General features: G+C 45.5%; 1 protein-coding gene across 4 annotated transcripts in view; it reads left to right on the top strand.

Moving 5' to 3' along the window:
* The window catches only part of LOC139409032 (KIAA1614 ortholog), a 28,368-nt gene that overhangs the window by 5,210 nt on the left and 6,247 nt on the right, over window positions 1-16,911 (top strand). For all 4 annotated transcript variants that reach the window (XM_071153687.1, XM_071153686.1, XM_071153688.1 and 1 more), the window contains exons 2-6: window positions 5,081-6,133; window positions 7,317-7,386; window positions 8,281-8,421; window positions 11,154-12,541; window positions 14,772-14,922. In XM_071153687.1, the coding sequence (XP_071009788.1) occupies window positions 5,113-6,133; window positions 7,317-7,386; window positions 8,281-8,421; window positions 11,154-12,541; window positions 14,772-14,922 (2,771 nt within the window). In that variant the 5' untranslated portion in view covers window positions 5,081-5,112. The remainder of the gene's footprint in view (window positions 1-5,080; window positions 6,134-7,316; window positions 7,387-8,280; window positions 8,422-11,153; window positions 12,542-14,771; window positions 14,923-16,911) is intronic.

Raw genomic sequence — 16,911 nt, 5'->3', positions numbered from 1 at the left:
CAAACACAACACTGGCAAGTAAGTAATATTGTGAAACACTATCATTCCAATATTACTGGAGATATATTATGGACATTTTCTGAAATTACAATACAAAAATTCTATGTGTATCACCTTGAATTTCTCTCCATCATGAGGAGCGAGGATAATCAACGTTCACAGAAGTAACAAGTAAAGGTAGACCAACCAAGTTGTTATATTGTTATTAATAACAATTTGGTTTCTGATTTATTAAGTGATTCAAATGTGTCATTCTGTTAAATCGGTAACAGAAGGACCAAAAAAAAAATCTGTAACAGAATGACTGCAACTCAATTTGCTACAATGGAATTTATAGTATTCACAAACCACAGTTGGGTCTCCTGCTACTGTCCTCCTCCCTTCCACTGGCGTAATGTTACGCTCAACTCATAACTGTTTTCTTTCTCTTTCTGTCGTCTGGTGGTTAAAGCAAGAGTGTTTAAACAGTCTGGACAACCCCTCCCTCTCTCTCCCTGTCTCTCTTCTCTCGCTCTCCAGTTAACATCACCTCTCCCGGCTCTTACTGACACCTACCCATGAGCCCCCTCTCTTTCCATTTCCTGTAACCAGCCCTCTCACCCACTGAGCACCAACCGACACCGGATATCCATGGATGTTGAAATTTGGTCAGTCCAAATCTGAACCAATCATAGACGTCTGTTTCACAAGTTTGGACAGCACCGTACAGTAGAGCATGGTACATTAGAGTTAAGTACAGTGGAGCACACTAGAGTAGAGTATAGTATAATTTACTGTATTGTACTGTACTCTACTCTATTGTACTGTACTAAACTATACTCTACTGTGCTGTACTGTACAGAGTTGTATGGTTTGTATAACTTTGCAATCAATGGTTTTTGTTTGGCATACTTTTGTGAAAAATCAGAGTCAGCATCGATCTGTTAACGTGGAATTGCCTATAACAAATATTTTCCTGGTGGTGTTGTACTGTGCTATGTGGTATCCTACATTATAGCCTTGTGGCATTGTGTAGGGTCCTTCTGTCAAGCTTCCCTAATTCTTCCCTTTCCCTTGATGACTCTCTCACTCTCTCTCTCTCTCTCTCTCTCTACACTATATTAAATGAAATGAAATGGGTAAATAATTGTGAGTGTGGTTAAGAATGGGGATGTTTGTGAGTACTTGACAGTTGAGGCTTGTGGGTGGTGTTAACTTGGCAGGGAGCCTTCCTTACTAAGCACACACTAATTTAAATCAAATTACTTTCTCTGCAAAGCCCCTCACGAGGAAACCTTTTACATCTGTGTAAACCTCCTTCACCTGGTTTCTCAGTCATAGGGGCAACACAGTGAACTCCAAAAGTTGTTTGGGCTCTGTTCTCCAGTGCTTTGGATTTGAAATGATAGAAAATTATTGGGACAAATTCACTTATGTGTATGAAAGAAGTATTAAAGCTTGTGACTGCAAACTTGTTGGATGCATTTTGCTGTTTGCTTTGGTTGTTTCAGATTATGTTGTGCCCAGTAGTAATTAATGGTAAGTAATCTATTGTGTCGCTTTGGAGTCACTTTTATTGTAAATAAGAAAATAATATGTTTCTAAACGCTTCTAAAATTAATGTAGATGCTACCAGGATTACGGATAGTCCAGAATAAATCGGGAATAATGATGAGTGAGAAAGTTACAGATGCACAAAGACAGGATATGCAAGTTTGTAGTCAAAAGCTTGATGTAATCACTGTGTGCTAGGAATATAAACTTTTGACTACTTCAATACACATACTGTATAAGTGAATTACTTATGGTCCCCTAAAATGGGCAGACTATGTACAAAAAGTGCTGTAATTTCTAAATTGTTGGATGAAAATACCCTCAAATTAAAACTGACAGTCTGCACATTAACCTCGTAGAAATTCAATCAAATCAATCAAATGTATTTATAAAGCCCTTTTTTTTTTACATCAGCCGATGTCACAAAGTGCTGTACAGAAACCCAGCCTGAAACCCCAAACAGCAAGCAATGCAGGTGTAGAAGCACGGTGGCTAGGAAAAACTCCCTAGAAAGGCCAGAACCTAGGAAGAAACCTAGAGAGGAACCAGGCTATGAGGGTTTGCCAGTCTTCTTCTGGCTGTGCCGGGTGGAGATTATAATAGTACATGGCCAAGATGTTCAAATGTTTATAGATGACCAGCAGGGTCAAATAATAATAATCACAGTGGTTGTAGAGGGTGCAACAGGTCAGCACCTCAGGAGTAAATGTCAGTTGGCCTTTCATAGCCGATCATTCAGAGTATCTCTACCACTCCTGCTGTCTCTAGAGAGTTGAAAACAGCAGGTCTGGGACAGGTAGCACGTCCGGTGAACAGGTCAGGGTTCCATAGCCACAGCCAGAACAGTTGAAACTGGAACAGCAGCACAACCAGGTGGACTGGGGACAGCAAGGAGTCATCAGGCCAGGTAGTCCTGAGGCATGGTCCTAGGGCTCAGGTCCACCGAGAGAAAGAAAGAGAGAAAAAGGGAGAGAGAGTTAGAGATAGCATACGTAAATTCACACAGGACACCGGATAAGACAGGAGAAATACTCCAGATATAACAGACTGACCCTAGCCCCCCAACACAAATTATTGCAGCATAAATACTGGAGGCTGAGACAGGAGGAGTAATTGTATCATTTCACAACCAAAGTGCTGGAGTACAGAGCAAAAACAACAACAAAAAGTCACTGTGCCAGTACTTTTGGAGCTCACTGTATATCTTGTCAGGTAACAGAACTGTGTTTTTCTCTAATGTGAGCGCACTGTCTCGTGAGCTGTCAGTGTTTGCAGGCTACCTGCATCTTGAGAAGCACGGTACTGTTAGGGTTTGTTTGGTGAACCTGGATTGAATTTCATGATGTCACCTTGCTAACAGTAATAAACACTCCTGTGGACTGAATGCCTAAAAACTGTACACTGAGTGCACAAAACGTTATGAACCCCTGCTCTTTCCATGACATAGACCACGTGTCCAACTCATTCCATGAAGGGCTGAGTGTCTGCGGGTTTTCGTTCCTACCTTGTTCTTGATTGATTAATTAAGGACACTAATTAGTAAGGAACTCCCCTGACCTCCTTGTCTGAGGCTGAATTGAAAGGAAAAAAACAAAACCAGCAGACACTAGACTTGTTACGTTCGTCGTAAGATGAATGAGACCAAAGCGCAGCGTGGGAAGTGGGCATGATTTTTAATACTGAACTCTGACAAAACAACAAAATACAAAACCGAACGTAAAGTTCTGCAGGGCTAGACAGCAACTATGCAAAAACAACATCCCACAATCAAAGGTGGGAAAAGGGCTGCCTAAGTATGATCCCCAATCAGAGACAACGATAGACAGATTGGGAACCAACAAAGAAATAGAAAACTAGAATGCCCACCCAAATCACACCCCGACCTAACCAAATAGAGAAATGAAAAGACTCTCTAAGGTCAGCGCGTGACAAGACCCATCCACGGAATGTGTTTGACACCCCTGACATAGACTGACCAGGTGAATCCACGTGAACGATATGATCCTTCATTGATGTCACTTGTTAAATCAGTGAGGATGAAGGGGAGGAAACGGGTTAAAGAAGGATTATTAAGCCCTGAGACAATTAATACATGGATTGTGTATGTGTGCGATTCAGAGGGTAAATGGGCAAGACAATAGGTTTAAGTGCCTTTGAACGGGGTATTGGTAGTAGGTGCCAGGCACACCGGTTTGTGCCAAGAACTGCAACGCTGCTGTTTGTCACACTCAACAGCTTCCCCTGTGTATCAAGAATGATCCACTACTCAATAACTCAATATTAGGAAGGTGTTCTTAATGTTTTGTACACTCAGTATATGGTTACAGAGAAAGGTAGCTGAATATGGGTATGGTGAGTAGCAAGTAATTTATGGGCCCGGAAAATTTGACATGCCTCTCAGTCCCTTTTCTCATTGGGTAAACTAACCCGAGTTGTTATGAAAAGCTAACACAGCAACGGACACTGTATTTATCAGAACCCATGAGGATGATGTCAGAACACAAGGATGAAATGTTCTGTACAAGTGGCCCCAGCCATTGAGGCCCTCATACTGTTGAGAAATCCTGCCTAGTGTTTTATCAAATATTACTGCAGAAAATTATTTTAAAAAATGTAGTGGTTGCAACACCGTTGACCTCTACCCAGTAATAATAGGATTGAGATGTTTGTTGATGTGTATCTAATTCTGTTTGGCTTTGAGTTAGAGTTAGAGGTCTCCTGTGGATTTGAGGCTGCATAGTAAGTGAGGAAAAACAAGCTGTGAATGCCAATAGAGAACACTCCTCGAGTTGAGTTGAACATTTGTCAATCTCTTTTGGAAAGGGGTACTGTAAAACATTTTTTTCCCGCAGTTCTCTATAGCTTTGAGTGCCACATAATTTATCTCAATACGACACATTACCCTTTTTGATTTCTCTTTTCCCAACAACCTTTCCACAGTTTCTGGGATGGCGGTCACAATTCACACTGTTCATGTTGTCTAGGTGGTAGTTATCCTTTGCTCTCGGTCTGTTTTGTGACATCCTTTATTGGTTGCTGGGGGACCTCTTTAAAGATGCTAGCTAGCCTTTGTGCCGCCATTGTTTTTACCCCTTTGCGACAAAAGTGGGGTCCTCAACGTGAATATCAGAGAGGGTTGCCAAAGTAATTAGCTGCCAGGCAATGTTGTACGTCTGCCCACCATGTTACTTAACAGAAAGGCCCGTCTTTCTTAAACCTCTAACAAACCTTGTACAAATACAGGAAAAAGACAAGTCCTTTGTGGCAATCTCCTTTTTATTGAGGGACAAGTAAGTTTCCTCTCAGGGTGTATGCCTTTTTGGATTCTAACTTGATTTAACATTTATTTGTCATATGAAAGTACAGATATGATTTTGAAAGGCATTTAGAAAAACTGCCATTTCATGCATCCTTAAAATGACAATTATTGTTCATGAACTATTTATTTGCTCACTAAAGCAATCGCTATATTCTTAGTCCCTCTTTTAAGTCAGCAAAAAAAATAACACCAAAATCCCTTGTATCTCTTCTCTTGTCCCCTTCACAGCTCTGACGCTCCCCTGACGGTGTGATGTGGCCATGGAGAAAGTAGCCATGGCAGACTCCTTTCTCCCCATGCCCTGTGTGCCACAGAGAGCCAAGCCCCAGACCCTGCAACCTGGCATGGAAGACCAACCCTCCTCCAGCCCCAGACCGGAGCCTGCCACTTCAACCCCTACCCCCACCTCGCCCTCCCCTTGCCCCCTTAGCCAGCTCCTGTTCCAGCAGCAGCCCGGGCCCCCGGGCTCAGCTGTGTCGGCCCTGCAGTCCAAGGTCAAGGCCCTGTCTGAACGCAACAAGGCTGCAGGGAGGGAGGCTTTCAAGGCAGGCATGGATAATAAGGCCTTTCCTGTGTCCTCTTCCCTATTCGGTCCTGTCCTGGTGAGCTGGGGCTCAAGTAGTAGCGACGAAGATGCAGAGTCCCAGGGTTCCACGCTCCACTCAGTGGTGCCAGACAGCCTGATGGAGGGGGTGGGGACGGGTGGGTTGGACTTCAGCCTGCTTGCGCTCCCACATGAACAGGATGAGGGCTCCAGCCTGGAGAACCTGTCTGATGTTAACGCCAACTCTAGTCCCCTGGCGGATAATGTTAGCGCTTCTAATGCGGCTAAACCCTGCGTCTCTCCCAAGGGGTTCTGGAAGGCCACCAGGCCCGAAACGCTACTGCTGAACGGAGACGCGCCTCCGGCCCCAGACAGGTCTTTGGCCGGGGCCCCTGGGGGCCAGCAGAGGAAAGCCAGGGCCCACGGCGGGGTGGGCAGGGAGCTGCTACGCCGTGACAGCCTGGAGGGTCTGAGGCGGTGTATGGGCGAACTGGGTCCCCAGGGGCCAATGGGGGGCCTGTGGAGGGCTGACAGCCTGGAGAGTCTGTGCAGCAGTGGGAGTGCCATGTCTCTAGCAGAGAGAGTGGAGATGAATCGGGGCGTCCTCAAGCAGATGCTGAACAAGAGCCAGGGACCAGAGCCAGTGAGCCTCAGCCCTCTGCTCTCTGAAGCCTCGGCCCTCTGCTCTCTGGAGAGGGAGCAGAGGGCCGAGGAGGTGACCCAGTGCAATGGGAGAGGTACAGTAAAGAACTAAAAGTGTGAGAAAAACTTGTCAATAATCAACTGACTCGCTTTCTTGATGTCTATAGTATTCTCTCTGGTATGCAATCTGGTTTCCACTCAGGTTATGGATGTGTCACTGCAACCTTAAAGGTCCTAAATTATGTCACCATTGCCCTTGATTCTAAGCAATGTTGTTCTGCTATTTTTATTGACTTGTCCAAAGCTTTTGATAGGGTAGACCATTCCATCCTCGTGGGCCGGCTAAGGAGTATTCGTGTCTCTGAGGGGTCTTTGGCCTGGTTTGCTAACTACCTCTCTCAAAGAGTTCAGTGTATAAAGTCAGAACATCTGCTGTCTCAGCCACTGCCTGTCACCAAGGGAGTACCCCCAAGGCTCAATCCTAGGCCCCACGCTCTTATCAATTTACATCAACAACATAGCTCAGGCAGTAGGAAGCTCTCCCAGCAGGAGGCCTTTTTGCCTTTTGGTAGGCTTCATTGTATGTAAGAATTTGTTCTTAAACTGACTTGCCTACGCCACCCACTAGACCTAAAACCATTGATTATTTTAGCGAACATGTTAGCGGTGGTGCAGCTCGGGGTTAGGGTGATAACCGTAGTAAAATCACAGCGTGTGGACCCCTTAAATCCTCAATGATGTAAAGGGGTTTACCTGAGAAGGACCTGTTATATTAGAGTAGAGTACATTTCCCCAACACTCAGTTCACATTCAACACATAGCTCATGGTCAAGGTGTGTGACGAGTTGGGAAAAAAAAGTCAACATAATGTGAGGACGTAAAAAAAAAAAAATGACAACGGAAAGTAGAGAGAAAATCTTGAGAGGAAAAAGAGGGTAGGGAGGTAATAGGCTATTTCTGACTGCTGGCCAGATGTTTAATGAATGTAATGCCTGTCTAATTGCAACTGTCTCACAAACAGAAGTTGTCTCCCGCCTGTGGGTTGCTCTGTCCCTCACTCTCATGGCTTCAAACATCCACAATGCTAAATGAATCATGCTTTATATAAACAAAGGGAAAGTAAACAAGTAGTTAAACTTAATACGGTTCTTCCATATTTCTTGCTCATGATTTTTTATTGTAGTTTCCAGAGAAATAAGGAAATCAACGCCATTTCAATACTGGAGGGAAATTATACTTATGTCTGCCTGGTTACAGTGTCTATTTATGTCCCTATAGGTTCCATTGCGCTGAATGACAGTGACTGGGATTCAGGAATCTCCCTCCAAGACAGCGAGCACAGCCAAAGGTACAGTAGAACCTCCTGGAGAGCTACTGGGTATGTAGCCTTTTGCTCCAGCCCTGCTTTAAAACACCTGATTATTGTGTTAGAGTAAAGCTGGAACTGGGTTTACCAGCCACTCCTCTACACTATAGCTTAAATATGAATGTATCACAAACAAATGTCATTTGGGTACCCAAACCTAAATACTGCCGCTCTAATATATCTAGAAGATACCGCAGATGCTTTCACGACACCAGCAAACACCAATGACTCTACCGCTTTGCTCTTGTATCTCTCTGCTTTAGAGCCCCAAGCTGCAATTAGTGACAGGGACACAGTGTTTATAACAGCTGTTACTAAAAGCTCCACCCTCCTCACCAAAGAGGATTATGATCATATCTCTCTTCTCTGTACCCAGTCACAGACTCAACACAGGAGAAAGGCTTTCCGGTGAGGCACCTAGTATTTGAAACGCACTCATTTGTTTTCCCATTGAGTGCCTGTTAAGCAGGTGTCGTGTTGAAATTGAATGGGCAGCTGTGTGGTTAAAGCTCTGAGCACTGTGGGTAATTGTGTTTTTGGTGGTTGGGAAAATGTAACCCCGCTCACAGATAGGTCTATAGGTCACAGTCCCTCGTTCCCGCATTCACAAATATACACACATAAACACAAGCAAAGGCAAACAAGATAATAGCTTATGAAAAGATACACACACACACACACACACACACACAAAAGCTCATTGATTCACACACACCCCTTGTCAGCCTAATTAGTAGTGACTGCCTGCTCTGCCTAATCCCCTTCTCTATGAGCGTCTCTCCCGCACAGGCGCTGACGTGTGCCTCTCTACCATCTCTCCTCCTCCTCCCCCTAACCTGCCTGTGTGTGTGTGTGTGTGTGTGTGCGGCCCGACAGGGCCTTTGTGTCCAGCGAGGACCTGCCGCTGAGTCCGCGCCATGAGCAGGCCAAGCGGCTCCTGGAGAGAGCCCGTATGAAGGCCCGTTCCTTCCCACTCAAGGCCGACCACACCATCCTACCCGTCCAGAGGGACAACCCGTAAGTCTGCTGCTCCGCAAGTGGGTGTGTTTATGTGTGTGGGTTTGAGGGTCGTCGGTGTGTGTGCGTGTCTGTTTACCAGCAGAGCTTAGCTGTAGCAGACACCTGTAGCATCATAGCCAACCAAACGAGGCCAAAGAAGAAAGCGGTTTTTCGTTATTTTCTCTCTCCTTTTCTTCCCTTCTGTTCGGTGGGGCCCAGCAGGGCCTGTGAATCTCTGTGGGCTTTTGTGCCGGAGCAACCGGACGGCTGTCTTTGGCCGGTTAAAGTGTGCTGCGGCTCTCTCGAGGTCTGTCTACTGACCGTGTTCAGCGTAGCAAGCTGCGACAGGTGGTAGTGATATGACACATATTGGATTTACTGCTTTAAATCTATTTGCAGTGCCCTCTATTCATTTTTAAATGCCGATATGTCACATATCTATTATGGGTCACACTTTAGTTACACAGATGCTACATTATGTAGTACTATGTATGTAATATTTACATTTATCTAACTAGTAACTACACTATAACTATACGATATGTAGTTGCCATTTCCATGTACAGCTGGGTAAGTAGTTCTAGCAAAAGTAGCTATAGAGCATGTGTATGTCATTAGCTAACGTAAAGCATTGGCCTATATCTCAAATAGTAGTTTTCGGAAAACTATAGTAGTAATTATGGTGGTGATACAGTTAAAATAGTAGTAAACCTCAATATGTAAATAGACACTTTTATATTGCTCTAATTTCAAGGCTTTTTAATTAAGTGTATAATAATAATAATGATGGTTTAGGGCAGGCGCGGGCGGATTCAGCTGGGAGCTGATTTGTTGTTGTTGTTGTTGTTGTTGTTGTTAAGCAGATGGTCGGGGAGCCGGAACATACAGTACCAGTCAAAAGTTTGGACACACCTCTTTATTTGGACTATTTTCTACATTTTAGAATAATACATTATTCCATATGTGTTATTTGATAGTTTTGATGTCCTCACTATTATTATAAAATGTAGAAAATAGTAAAAAAAAATAAAGAAATCCCTTGAATGAGATGGCGTGTCCAAACTTTTGACTGGTGCTGTAGTTATAAATCATTTGTACACTGCAAATTGACTGCAAGAAGCCCAAACATATATAGGGTATTTGACAAAAACAGAATAATTTCAAGCCTTGAGTACATCTATTTATGCGTGGGAACAGATTGGTAACAGATTTCCTAAATTAAAATCACTTACAGCTGATTTGCTGGTGATTTTACAGTCTCATGTCCAACAAAGCAAATTATATAAAATAAATTCTAAAAGGAAAATGAGGGGGTGCACATAAATTTAACCACGAGCAGAATTTGGCCCACGGGCCACCTATTGGGGAATTGGTTTAGGGCATTGGGTTATCTAGGTTGCTATGTCAGGTTCTCTCTCTCTCCTCTCTCTTCTACCCTCTCTCTCTCTCTCTCTCTCTCTCTCTCTCTCTCTCTCTCTCTCTCTCTCTCTCTCTCTCTCTCTCTCTCTCTCTCTCTCTCTCTCTCTCTCTCTCTCTCTCTCTCTCTCTCTCTCTCTCTCTCTCTCTCTCTCTCTCTCTCTCTCTCTCATACACACACGTCTATTTCCACAATACGCATTACGCAATCCAGCTGGAATTATACACCTCCCCAATCTCAATCCTAATATCATGGTCCGGGAGCAGTGATTACTGATTACCTCAGCACATTCACTCTGACCAAGGCAGGATGTTCCCTCATACAGCTGTCAATCACCAGACAGCATCAACATTCGCTCCAGATTAGAATGATTGGATGGGACTTTTTGGATACCGACCAACCAACCAGGTGATATGACAGAAATTATGTAATCATGCCCCCCCCCCCCCCTTCAATGACAGCCAACTATTATCAAAATCCTTCCAATTGGAAGTGATTTGGATTGATGTGATTGCGGTGCCATAAATTGTCTTGTTTATTCATTGGAATAGAACAATTCATTTGGTGTTTCTGTGTTGGGTCTGATTTAATTTGGAAATATCTCTGGTTTGGAGGGAGCTTCCTGGTTGTGATTTGACGCTTGGTAAGACTGATTCCCTCTAATGCTTCGCTACACATCTTCCAGCTGTTACCCTCAGCCCCCCCCCCCCCCCCCCACACACACACACACACACACACACACCAACCACACAATCCCAGGGGTAGATACCCAGTGTGTGAGGAGTCCATACAAGGAAAGCACAGTACAATACTCCCATCAGCTCCCCAGAGGAATCTTAGCCAGCCATGCAGTATCTTGTTCCCCATCATCCAACAGTGTGGGCTCACAACTGTCAATCACTTTATTTCCATGGTCATTTTTCCAAATGCATTTCTCATTTACGTTTATAGATTAAGTTGTATATGAACAATCGCGTAAATAAATACACTCTCTCTTGGATACGACTCAAGATAGCTGTCCATTATTGTGGTAACAGAGGCTATGTGATTGGATACAGACAGAGAGGACGTCCATACTGGGGATGACCTTCCCCTTAGCGAGAGTTGGGAATGCAGCGGCTGGGACAGACAGGGGCCAGAACATAGATAAGAATCCCACAGGCATCCAACCAATCCTCTGTGTTAGGAGGAAAAATGCTGAATGCTTCTTTATGGGGTTTCAGTCTTTTTTTTCTGGTTAGGGTTTGTGTGTGTGTGTTACCTTACCACAGTGGTGCCAGTGTGTGTTTGTGTGTCCTTCTGGATGTGTGTGTGTGTGTGCATCCATCCACAGGGAGCAGCTGGCGACGGCTGGAGCTTCCTTGCACCGGGCTCTGCTGGCGGGGAAGGACAGCCAGTCGGTGTCGTCGGCGACGGTTCCTGCAGTTACCTCGTTCTCGGGAAACCTCAGTGACTCCTCCAGCAGCGACTCGGCCTGTGGCCCCCGCCGACGTCCCGGCCAATCACCGACGCGGGTCCGCTTCGAGGACGAGTCGGAGAAAGATGCGGAGGTGCGCTACTTGGAGAGGCTCCGCCAGAGAAGGAGGGCGGGTGAGAGGGCCCAGGGTCTTCTTATATCCAAGCCTAATCTCTCTTCCTATGTCAATGGGCGGAGGGACACTGATCCAGGAACTGGAACAGTGATTGAGCGAGGGCACAAGAAGGCCCACAGGGCACAGGAAGGCCAATTAAACGGTGGCAGCCATTTCAAATCTGTGGTGGCACAAGAGGAGGCGCTTAACAGGCAGTGCAACTCATGCGGGACGTTCCTTGAAGGAGGGGTCCTGAACCAAGGCCTCCATCCGAACCTTTCACCCCTGAACCTGAACCTCCATCAGAACCCTTCACCCCCAATAGGGCAGAACTACCCGGTGAACAGAGAGGGGGAGGAGAAGGTGCTGATCCCTTGCTGGGTGGCTCCCAGCGAGCCCAGCCGGACAGTTCATACCGAGCTGATCAAGGAGACATACATTGGGAAGGTAACCCCTGGCGATGTGGCAGATAGCGAAGGGATGGGCCTCGGCTCGGCCGGAGAGACGGACAGCAGCAGTGGTGGTGGTGGAGGTGGTGGGAGTGTTCGAGTGTCGACAATGAAGGTGAAGAGGAGGAGTAGGAGAGGTGAGCTTTTGGGCACCAATGGGCAAGGAGCACCCATCACGATGCCACCAACACCACCAGCACCCAGGCCCAATCACAGCTTGGCGCCGATGAGCTCAACCAATGGTATTGTGGTGGTGCCACCCAACCCGTACCCCATTGAGCAACCAGAGTCAAAGGTGGTGGGTTTTCCCACTCACTCCCCTGCGCCCCCAGATGAACCCACAAACAGTCCCCCGTGCCTCAAGGGCACCCCCTTTCCCCCTTCCCCAACGCCCATCAAATCAGCTCTGAAATCAGGACCCAAGAGCCGACCCAATGGCCAGCGAGTGGTCAAACTCATGCCTTCACCACAGTATCGCCTTTTGCCCCAGAACTCCTTGGTGGACCAAGGGAAAGAGGCAGCACCTAGCCCCCAGAACAAGCACTCTGTCGGCGCGAACTTCATGGAGTATGGCTCCTCTTTGGGGCTGACTTACAGCACCGACACAATGATGCCCTGTATCAGGCCTGCCTCCCTGCTGAAGACCTCCCCATCGCCAGCTAGGACAGCAGTAGAGAAGATGGGGGACCCTGCGTCACCAGGTCAGCTTCAAATACACATGCACACAGACATACCTAACACTAATTCTACCCTTCACCCTAAATCCCCTAGAAATAACGTTTATCCTTGTGGAGACTATAACAAAATGTCCCCAGTTGGTCAACATTTTTGGTTTACTTGAAGTCCCCATAAGTATAGTTAAACACGTCCATTGCAATGCACACACACACACACACACACACACACACACACACACACACACACACACACACACACACACACACACACACACACACACACACACACACACACACACTATAAAGTAGAGAGCCCTTCTCCCGGGTGGCGCAGTGGTCTAGGGCACTGCATCGCAGGCCTCGCGCGATACTGCTGTCTCTCCAGTGTGCACTGAGTGCTAGAGTGCAGGCGTAGTAAAACCGGATATAGAAAGATGGCAACAACCACAAAACAGCCGTATGCAAACTTGAGTAGATTACGTTGAAAACAACGGGCGTCCATCTTGGATGCTGTCTCTAGTTAAATTATAAATAATAATATCTATTGCATTTAGAAGCTGCTTTTGTCTAAAGCGATTTACAGTCATGCCTGAATGATAGTGGTGCCGGGAATCGAACCAACCACTCTGGCGGGCAAGCGCCATGCTCAACCAACTGAGTCATACAGGCATAGTTCATATCTTTTTTTTTTACCGTAATTTAACTAGAAAAGTCAGTTAAACAACAAATTCTTATTTACGATGACGGCCTACCTCGGCCAAACCCGGATGACGCTGGGCCAATTGTCCGCCGCCCTATGGGACTCCAAATCACGGCAGGTTGTGATGCAGCCTGGAATCGAACCAGGGTCTGTAGTGACACCTCTAGCACTGAGATGCAGTGCCTTAGACCACTGTGCCACTCGGGAGCCCTAATATACTGTACCTTTATATACTGCACCTCAGTGTGTGGGACAGTGGATTGGTGAGAACGACATGGGTTGCTAATATTCACAGCTCATCTGAATGGCAGAAGTCAAAGGTGACGGCATGATCTACATATCGATGGGCGGTGATGGTAATGCCTTATACACCTCCCCAATCTCAATCCTAATATCATGGTCCGGGAGCAGTGATTACAGGAGGCAAATTCCAATGCAGTCGAATTATTCACTACCGTCAGACAACCTTTAAGAACAGTTGTTAAAGGGATAAATAAAATTGTGTCCACGAGTTCATCTGACTCTGGGGAGGTATATAAAGGGCCTCTGTGCCGAAATCTCAAAGTATTCCTTTAAAAATAAATATTAGACCTGAACTGTACCTGACTACTGACACAGACTCTGATCACAGTCACCATTGACTCAAATAGTCTAAACAGTATAAGGTACGGGCATCTCAGAGGAAAATTACATTTAAAAAAAAATCTCCAATTGAATATGTTTTCAGTCTTACTCTAGTTCCCTAGTGGCCATTGGTAAATGCATGGCCTCAAGGGTAATTAAGTCCATGCTGCTTGTGTCAGTGATGTGTCAGCGTGCATCCATACGTGTGTGTGTGTGTGTGTGTGTGTGTGTGTGTGTGTGTGTGTGTGTGTGTGTGTGTGTGCTGCACCCAGGTCCCAGCAGGGATTTTGCAGTCAGCACATACACACATCCCCTAGCCCCAGCCCTGTAATCCCACCGAGGCCTGTTCGCTCCGTTTCCACAGGCTGGATGATTGGATATGTGAAGCATCTGATTGTTCCCACTGTGGCCTCTGTCTCTCTCACTCTCCCTGTCTCTGTCTATGTCTCTCTCTTTGTCTCTCTGTCTTTCTCTGTATCTCTCTGACGCTTCCTCCCCTCCTGTCTCTAATTCTCTCTCTGTCTCTATGCATGAGAAATACTCAACATTCCACCCCACAAAAAAATATATGTGGCTAGAAATTCATGTTTCACAAACAACATTCTACAAAAATGTATCATATCACATGCAAATGCCTCAGTCCTAACAAGGCTCTAACTCAGGAGTGTCAAACTCATTTTGATCCGCAGGCCGCATTCGGTCTTCCTTGAGGTCTGGAGGGCTGCACTTGAAATTCATTATATTTTCTCGGTGTCAATTATATAGTGCTCTATCCATCGCTTTTGGAATTTCCGATGCTCCCTGACTGTCAGCTTTCCTTTCGCTGACTGTAAGCAAATGACAGAGTGGAAAAACTAGAAATGTACACTGACTATGCCAAGCATTAGGAACACCTTCCTAATATTGAAGTCTCTTCACTCGCTCCTCTAGAAGTGGAGCAGCATCATCCAGGGATGGAAGAGCTCTGTCCTGAAGGAACCAGCATCATTACCCCGCCCCCGTACCGCTCTGGGGGTGATGTATGGGTCAGGGGACCAATGAGAGCAGAGCATCAAAGGGAGGACAGCCCTAGTCCAACTCAGTGAGTATTGGTACCTCTCTCCACCACACTCTTATGCTTAGTTCTAAACTGACCCGAAGCCTGTATGATTACGTTCTTCATGTAGATCGTAAAGGATTGCCTTGCCCTCTGGTAGGCTTGGTGGAATTCTTTGAGCATTATTTCTCCCATCTTTAGTTCTTTCAGATCAAGGTTAAATCGAGAGTTCGGAGCTGGGCTAGAACTCATAGCTGAGTCACTAATATCACTGTTTGTATATGGCAGAATTTGGCATGAAAGCCCTCCAGGCCTGCTCATCACAGTACCTTGATTAGTTGAGTTACTGTAGACGTGTTTGGCTGGAACAAAGCACACTCTTAAGAGTTGCCCACACCTGCCCTAGGTGAAGGTTTGACCCAAAATGAACATCTGTCCCTCTCCCTAATACCTTTCCGAGAGAGATGTTGAAGAAAGCTAGTTTTAGATTCCCCAGATTATGTTCCATTTGACCATTTTACCAAGCTATCATCTAATTGGAGCTCTGCCTGCCTGCCTGCCTGCCTGCCTGCCAGCCTGCCAGCCTGTCTGCCTGCCTGCTTGCTTGCCAGCCAGCCAGCCTGCCTGCCAGCCTGCCAGCCTGTCTGCCTGCCTGCTTGCTTGCCAGCCAGCCAGCCTGTCTGCCTGCCTGCTTGCTTGCCAGCCAGCCTGCCTGCCTGCCAGCCTTAGCCCATAGCCATTATTAGTCTTCCACAGACTGTTTTTATAGAAACTAGGTCAAACAAGGTGGTTTTAGAGTGGTGGTGCAGACATAAATAGAGCACTTCCTCAGTTGAAGCCTTTTTAAAAGACTCAACACTGACCTCCTCTGACCAAATAGTAGTAAGTGAATGGATACATATTGCTCATAAATGGCTCCTGTGTCAGAGGCGTTAAGAATGAGTTCTTTCCATTTTCCTGAATGATTTGATTCGGACAGAATTTCTAAAAGGTTTTTCCAATCAAATTAAATTAAGTATTTATAATGGAAAAGTATCACGGAAATGAACCAAGCTTTGACCTAACCAGAGTGCTTTGATGGTGTCCAGGTTGCACCTTTCTTTTGTTTACGGACTCACTGCGGGTGTGAATTTTCTGGAACCCTCTTGCCAATAGCTAAAGGGCTGAAGGTTCTGAGCATCTTCTGAGATTCTCTACTTTACGCACAGTCTCTGCTCTACTCGTTCGGCTGCCCAGAGAACAGGCTACAGTATTTTGGTGGTGAATGGAGAATGGTGCTCATTCCAATGTCTGCAAGATCACATAATGATAGTATTCTACATAACAGAACCAAATATAATAGCATGGTATAAGGTTAATGTAAGGCAAACACCGCCTCATTTATTATGAGATTTTAGGATGATTGGGCGAATGGTCAAATTTTTTCATCAAAACACTGGTAGGCTACAGTTTGCTAACACCCTCTGCTCTAAAATTCACTCACTGTACATAATTCAAAACAACACTACATAACTAAGAAGATCTACAGTGGGTATAGAAAGTCACTGCCCCCTTTCAGAACGTTCACCTTTTTGTTTCTTTACAGCCTGAAATGAAAACGCATGGAATTAGACCATTCCGGCTTTATTTACACAGAGTAACCCACAATATCCTAGTGAGATTATTATAATAATTTTTTTAAAGCTCTGAAAATGAATTACAAGTAAAACAGTAAAATACCGTATTTGGATAACTGAACACCCCGCCTTAGAATCGCAAACCTTCTGAGATATAACCAACCATCTTCCAGTTCACAAATCAAGCTAATTGGCTTCCATCTGTGATCAATTGTCGTGACTTTGATTGGTTCAGAATAAAAGCAGTCGTTCATCAAGGACTCTACTATTTAGTACTGCAATTCAAAGCAAATAGTCCACTATGGAAAGATGTGGAAAGGCACAAAGTCAGGGGATGGATATAAAAAGATTGCAAAGGCTTTGTCTATCCCTCGGAGCACAGTTAATACCATTATTAAGAAGTGGTTAAATCGTATGG

Source organism: Oncorhynchus clarkii, chromosome 5, assembly GCF_045791955.1.
Source record: "Oncorhynchus clarkii lewisi isolate Uvic-CL-2024 chromosome 5, UVic_Ocla_1.0, whole genome shotgun sequence".
In the NCBI taxonomy this organism is placed as follows: Eukaryota; Metazoa; Chordata; class Actinopteri; order Salmoniformes; family Salmonidae; genus Oncorhynchus; species Oncorhynchus clarkii.
Note: the sequence above shows the minus strand (reverse complement) of the source record. Positions and strands in the feature narration are given on the sequence as shown.